Source organism: Cariama cristata, unplaced genomic scaffold (genome assembly GCF_000690535.1).
Source record: "Cariama cristata isolate BGI_N322 unplaced genomic scaffold, ASM69053v1 scaffold10113, whole genome shotgun sequence".
NCBI classification, from domain to species: Eukaryota; Metazoa; Chordata; class Aves; order Cariamiformes; family Cariamidae; genus Cariama; species Cariama cristata.
In genome coordinates, this window is record NW_009610196.1 from 50,242 (window position 1) to 57,744 (window position 7,503).

At 44.3% G+C, this 7,503-nt stretch overlaps 1 protein-coding gene across 1 annotated transcript in view; it reads left to right on the top strand.

Annotated features, from left to right (window-relative positions):
- The window catches only part of LOC104159794 (von Willebrand factor-like), a gene marked incomplete at its 3' end in the record, with an annotated part of 40,697 nt that overhangs the window by 26,976 nt on the left and 6,218 nt on the right, over positions 1–7,503 (top strand). The window contains exons 7-8 of the mRNA XM_009697794.1: positions 2,562–2,608; positions 6,932–7,068. Coding sequence (XP_009696096.1) covers positions 2,562–2,608; positions 6,932–7,068 — 184 coding nt within the window. The remainder of the gene's footprint in view (positions 1–2,561; positions 2,609–6,931; positions 7,069–7,503) is intronic.

Here is a 7,503-nt window from a genome sequence, read left to right on the forward strand (position 1 = left end):
TTTTTTTTTTTTTATTACTGTCTGTGACTAACTATGGATAATAACGCATATGAAGTCTTGTCAAAGTATACGAAGAACTGTAAAATCTAATCGTATTTATGTTTGTGTCCCTGTGTGTGTGTGTGGCATATGTATCTGCTGCTACCTGACCTATCAGAGGGCGAGCTCCTTGATGGTGAACATTGCATTGAAAGCTCTGACTGCTCCTGCATCCACTCTGGAAAACATTATCCTCCTGGCTTCACCATCTCCCAGGACTGCAATTCATGGTAAACCCCGTGTTGCTCTGGCGTGGTTGCTGTTGCTCTAGATAAGTGCTGCACACTAGTTACTGACTGTTTTAGATAATCTTTGTAGAAATCTCTCTCTCTCTACATTAAAAAAAATCTCCTTTCATTGGCAAAGGAGCTGCTCTCTTATTGGAAGTGCCAGCCCTTTCCAAGAAGTGAGCTGTTCACAAAGACAAAATCACCTCTGTTTTTAAAGGGATATTTGATCTGATAGAACAATGTGAGGGTCATACTCCTTCAAGCAGTAGAGAACTACCTGTTTCCTGTGGATAAGACAGACCGGCAGGTTCCCATGTCTGGTTAGTGTCAGCGGTGGTGTCTTTGTTTTGACTTCCTACATTTATTTAACCTCTAAACCCCATTTCTTTCCAAGAGGAGTTAGCTCAGGCACGTCCTTGGAACTTCTTGCAAAGCTAATGAATCTTCCCAGCTGCATGGCTCACGATTTTTCTTTCACTCATGAATGCCAGCCTGAAGGGGAAGGCTAGCTGTTTAAAGAAAGGAAGGGGAATGAGTAATGTATTTCTGATCTGGTTTTGTACACTTGTGAACGTATTTGTGGAAGGAGTTCAGACAAATCTGTGCCCAGATGTTTCCAATCAAAGTACAGAAGGACTCAGTGAAGGTCACCGTATGCAGAAGAAAGATACTCTGTGTATCATTGCTGCTAATCAGAAGTTTTTCATTACCTGCACCACGTGTCACAGAATATGAACCATAACCATGACATTAGCATTTTGTCTTTTTCCCTGGAGCTGTCTGTGGCTGTGACTCTGTCTTTTTCCCTGGAGCTTGGCCATGCTGTTCAACCTTAGTGCTCTTGGGAGATCAGTGCTGCCTGATGAACTGTGTTAGAAAATGCTTCCTGTTTTTCAAATTTGATACTGCTGTGGAGAACGTCATTCCACCGGCTCTGCATTTTCCATCCTCAATGAACTGACTCCCCCCAAATGGTTTTCAAGGGCTGGGATAACTAAGGGAATAAGAAGAATCTAGCACTTCTTGAAACTTAGATGATTTTGGAGATGCTAGGATTGTCTGGCATGGTATCCCACAGACCCAAGAATGACAGCCATCCCAATCGCTGTCAGTCCATGTTACTGGCTACTAGTAGCGCCTTTGGGGGATGGCACTAAATCCACCACCCAAAGATATTAAAGCAGGGACAATCCACCTCCTTGCAACTTGCACAGCAAGGGAAACTAAGCAAAAGGAGTTTGAGTAGGCAGTGTGCCGTTAGAGTGATGAAGGTCTGCTTTGGCAGAAGTCTAGCTGGGCAGCCAAGGAAAGGGATTATTGCTCTCCTGTGATGAACGCGTGGGGCTGTGACTGGAGTAGTATGGCCAGTGCTGGGCCCTCACTGCAAGAGAGAGCATTACAGGCTGGAGAGAGTCTTGGACACTGGAGATGACCACGGCAGAGGAGTCGAACGCGTGAGGCTGTGTCTGGAGTAGTATGGCCAGTGCAGAGCCCTCACTGCAAGAGAGAACATTACAGGCTGGAGAGAGTCTTGTGGAGGACACTGGAGATGACCACGGCAGAGGAGTTTATAACGTGAGGAGAAGCAAAGGGAAATAGATTTGCTTAAAGCCTAATGGGGAAGCTTTCACTGCCTAAAGAGGGGTTGTAAAGAAGAGAGGGCCAAACTCTTCTCAGAGGCAAATAGTGAAAGAACGTGAAGCAACAGACACAAGTTGCAGCAGGGGAAGCTCCATTGAGATGCAAGAAAAATTCTTCCTCCAAGACGGTGCAGCACTAGGATGGCTGCCCAGAGAGGCCGTGGGACCTCATCCTGGAGATTTCTAAACTCAAATGGACAAGGTCCTCAGCCACCTGATCTAACTTTGAAGTTCCCTTCTTTGAGTTGGGGGTTGTAGTATATGGTTTTTCTGGGGGTGCCTTCAAACTTTTTTTTTTTTTTCCCCTATGATTGTGTTGTATTTATAGACATACCTTGAGAACTGCATTTAAAACTCATTCCACACCTGTGGAATGTAGTTGAAAACTCTATTAAACATAGAGCTTTGGCGGGGGAAAACAGAAGTTCTTGAGTTTTGCAACCATTCCAGCTCATATTACCAGCAGTTGCTGTCGAATGATGGTAAGAAAGGATGGATATATTAAGAAACAAGGTTATGGGAGATGGAAAAGATGTTGGGAACTGATCTAATTTCCCTGAAATGAGGGCCCACGTTTCAATTATTTGGGAAAAAGTTGCAACAGAAGATTTGAATTCATGTACTCTCACCTAACTTGTCGTATGTTTCCTAGCATTTGTCGACGTGGCACCTGGATCTGCAGCAATGGGGAGTGCCCAGGTATGTTGGCTCTGCTCTTTTCAGGTTTTGACAAGTAAACCTTGCCTACATCCCTCCCATTTACATCTCACTTATCTTTTTTTTCCACACAAAAAGTGAATCTGTCTTTGTTCTTACTTACTTGCGCCGGTGTGATCCAGGTGGGATCATACTTCTAAGTTCTTCTCACGAGACAAGCCAGACATTGTATTGCATGCTTGATGGATAACAATGAAAAATCCTGTTTGGTGAGAAGAATCGTTCCGCTTCTGATTACTCAGTTTACCCAAGATATAAAGGTCTGTATGTTGAGAGGATTGGCTTTCAGGTAGAGGAACACTGCTGAGTTTCTTTGACCAGGTATCATTCCCTATTTGTCTGAATCAGCATTCTTTTGTTGACGGGACGATTTGAAGTACTGGGAGTAGATTGAATCAATCTTAATACCACATGGGTTTGGGCCCTAATGGTCACGTTACAGATGAAGGAGCTACGGCCCCAGGGAGAAGGTGGCCGCCCTGCCTTCCATGGATGCTGGTAGACTGGAGAGGCAGCTCTGCAGGTGTTCTCGCTCCCCTTCCTCCTTCTCTGCCTCCCAAAACTCATCGGTACTGGTGGCTGCAGTCCCAGTTTTTTGCCTACATGGAGGAATGTGACTTTTTATGCTGTGCATTGGCCAGCAAAGTGCCGCCTTCCTTACTTCCTCCTGATGGTTTTGTGGCCCATCTTGGTTCCTGCACTATGATCAGCCACGGAAAGGCCTGTTTGACCTGAAACAGCATTTGACTCTGCTTGTGTTGTGCATAGAAGGCTTCGGGGAGACAGAATGGGTCTTTATCTTGTTTGCTGCTCTTGCTTTTGGGAACTGAGAGTGGAAGGGATGAGAAGGAGACTGGGGTTATGGCAGGACAGGAAAAGAGAGGGCAGGTTTTTTTGGGTTTGGTGGGTTTGGTTTGGTTTGGTTTGGTTTTTTGAGATGAGACTGTGCAATCCTCACAAATTAGGAGAACTACAACAGTCTTAAAATGGCTATCAAAAAGTCTTTCTTTTAACATTAAGCTTGCATGACCTATCAATGCTCCATTTCCTCCCACTTTAGACTGGAAGAGCACTTGCCCCAAAGTATCAGCAGTTAAAAAAAAAAAAAAAAGTAAAAAAAAAAAGAGGAAGGGGGGTATGCAAACATTCAAAACAGAAATGACACTTTTAGTGAGCTATGCCAAGCAGGACTGTGAGAAGCCCTGTGCTTGGGGCGTTAAGTAGAGATCTCTCCAAGCGCAGGGAAGCTCACTGTCTAAAACACAGAATCAAGGACACAGCCTCAGCTGATTTGTTATGTCTTTTACCTAATGGGCAGCAACGTGTTTAGAAACAAGAACTGTGTCTTCTTCTAACTTCAGTTTTTACCTAGGTTATAGCTCTTAATATCCTTGATTTCTGGGCTACTGTGAATGCTATGTGGGCCAAATTTTTATCCTCAATTCCAGCCATGTTTTCTTCATAGTGATTATAGAAATGAAGATAAGACTAGTATTGGGGCTTGCAAACAGATGTTTATATACAGCTTTGTGCAAGACGGAATATAGCATTGCTGCCTTTTTCTGAGTTGGGGAGCTGTGCCGAATGAGCCGAAGTCAAAAAGAAAGCCAGCTTATTTTTGTACCTTCCGCCGATATATCCAAGTCACTTTTCAGCTAGGTTTGCGCAAGACGGAAGGTTGTATAAGTGCAGCTGTGGTACGTATACCTGCTAACATCTACAGACTGTACTGAGACAGTTCGGGAGGGCAGCAAAGCCTCCCAAAGCAGCAGTCCTTGATAGGAACAGTAACCAAGTTCATATTGTTACCTGTTCTGTTTCCTCTCTTGTTATTGTTGGTTGGTGAATTTTGCGACAAATATTTCTAAAACCATGTGTCACAGAAAGTTTATGTACTTACATTCACAGAAGCTCAAGGCAGTTCCATTATTTTTTTACCAACCTCTTTGTCAGGAAAGGTTTCTTTTATATTGTGGGAATGAATTGCCTAGCTGCAAGTTTGGCAATAAAGCTGGGTACCCAGCTGGAGGTAGCACTTCAGAAGGCAGGGCTGTGTCAGCCAACTAGCACTATCTGGCTAGCACTAGCAAGAAGCTCTCAAGCTGATATCATAATTAAATTAATTATGAAGCCAGTAGGTTTTGGGAAATCTCACGGGATGCATTACACCAAATGGAGTAGACAGAGGGACCCATAAGAAGAAATTTCCCTCCCGAGAGCAATGCCAAAGGGCTGGGACTTTTCTTGGGTAGCAGTCCCTAGCTCTCGGTGCTGCAAACCTGTCCTCGTGGTTCTTACTTGCAGAGAATGCCCTGGAAATCAAACTGCACGTAATATGGTGGGTTATGCCTACTTTTCTTTAAATCTGTTCTCCACATCTGATAGCCAGTTAATTGACTCTGAAGTTGAGCAGAATAACACTTCTTTTACCCTTGTGCAAGTTTAATTGAACAGAAAATAGGATTTCCAGGGTGAGCTGGTAAATACCAAGCCGCCTTACTCTCCAGGGGATGACAGACATCCAGCAGGTACTGCACTTTTCTTAAGACAAATCAGAGCTGTGCAAGGCTGAGAATCCTCAGGATCTGTGAGGCTGTGCTTTAGCACAGGCTGGTTTAAGGTGGTTAACACTGAATAACATGTTGAAGAGGGAAATTTCCACTTGATGTTCATTAGACAGATGTTTTGTAGGACTCAAAGGCAGTGAAGAGAGGGTAACTCATGGGGTGCACCTGCCAGTTTGTAACATTTGACCTTTCTTCATCCTTTGTCAGTGGATTGTAGGCCCAGCACCTGAATTTTTTTCTGGATGAGGACATCTCTGCCCACCTTGTTTGCCATGGGACCATCTCTAAGTATGATAGTCTCCTCACATGAAAGAATTTCTTTGCAAGCTCTGTGAGGCTGGAGCCTCCCTATGTGTTTGCAGAGACTCTAGCATAACAGCGTACTAAACCCCAGTTGTGGCGTCTGAATACTGCCTTCCTGCAAATGAAAAGCCACAACTTACCAAAACATTTTAAGATGTTGATATGTTTAAATAGCCTCTTTTTGTAGTAGAAGGGTGGGTAAGCCAGACTTCCACATTATTCTTTAAGAACTTTAGATGTAGCTATTGTAACTACAGAATTATTTTTAATTTTATGCTAGTTAATTAAGGTAATGATTCGGAGTAAAGTCCAACATAAATTCTGCCCTTGGAAGAACTCCAACAGTGATTATCTTCCAGATCTTCATTCTGATAAGGTATTTTTACTTTAATGTTAGAATAACTTATTGGTATTCAAAGCAACCCAACAAAGGAATCAACACTTTTGGGGGGCTGTGTTCAAGGAGGCCATTGTGAAGAAGGCTTTCAGACACTGTTGCCTTCATAAAATCATACTCCAATGTTCTAAAAAGACCAAGAGAGAGACAAAGAGGGGGCTCACAATCTGCCAAGACACAACGATGAAACAGAGACTGAGAATGAGGCAAGTCTGCAGAAGAGCAGAGCAGCAGTGACAGTCCAACAAGCCTTGTTGCAAATTTTGATTTTTCAACTCTGTAAAAACGCCTGCATTCTGCAGCCAGCTCCATGGATGCAGATGTGCCCTGCTGGGCTAAGTAAAAGTGGATTTAAAGTGTGTTATGTCAAGATGTTGCGAGCTCCTGCATAGAGGCAAAGAGGCAAGATGTTCCAATGTACAGAGTGTGTGACTAATGCTGGCTAATCCTGAGTGTCTTTCACAGCTCTGCCACTCTTAGGCATTAGTACTTCCACTCTCCGTGCCTCAGTTTCCCCATTGTATAAAGAGGGAAACTTAGTTCCTACATAAGAGAGCGTGGGTTGCTGTTTAAAATTGGTTAGTGCCGCCAGCACCCATCACTTCGGTACTAGGTATGACCTAGCCTGCAGAGAGCTTGAGCGACTGCGCCGAATTTCCAGCGCCACTGAGGTATACACGACAGAAGAATTAAATCTGCTTTAGTGCAGAGAGGAGAGACGTTCACTGATGTCCTCATGACCCTCCGTTTGAAACATTATATAGGCTTTTCCGTAGGCGTGAATTTAAGCTCTTGAGTGTGATGTATACCACATTCCCCAGCTTTTGTCCTTGCCTCTGTTACTACTGGTAGTGACTTAGAGAAATAAACAGCGAGATAAACATCTTGCCAGTGCTTTCTGGTCTACAGGGACCTTGGGCCTTATGCAACCTACTCCACTGGGCTGCCTTCCCCTGCAGTGGCTTGGGGACGGACAGATGGACAGGATTTTGCTCGCAGCTGGCACTGGGGTAAATAATGGCTCTCTGCATTTTTCAGGAGAATGCTCTGTCACCGGCCAGTCCCATTTCAAAAGCTTTGACAACAAGTATTTCACCTTCAGCGGGATTTGTCAGTACTTATTTGCCAAGGATTGCGTGGAAAATTCCTTTTCTGTGATCATCGAGACTGTGCAGGTAACAGCAGCTTTGGCTGGCACCTGTGTGCCTCTGTGGATGCTCTTGAGCGAGCAGGAAGGGCTGTGGGAGTATGCTATGAACTGCAGATGCACAGGCCAACAAAAGGACTTTTTCTATGAGCTAATTAGTTTAAATAACAGATGCAGTCTTTCTCCTTAGTTAATAAGTGTTTTGCTTCTCCTCGCTGCCATTCCCAAGAGCCTACCTGGAGACTGAGTTTCGTAATGAGATTTGGAGAAGGAGCCTTCACCTCCTCTTTGCCAGCTGAACAAACAAGTGCAGACGAGGGTGCACCCTTTGCAAAGCACCCCGAAAGCTGTTACCTTGCTAATTCCCTGGGGAAAAGACATTTCCTCGGACACCGAGTAGGATGCACTGGCAGAAGAGTACCTTGGGTTGCTTTCCATGAAATCATATTGGCTGGGGATTTCT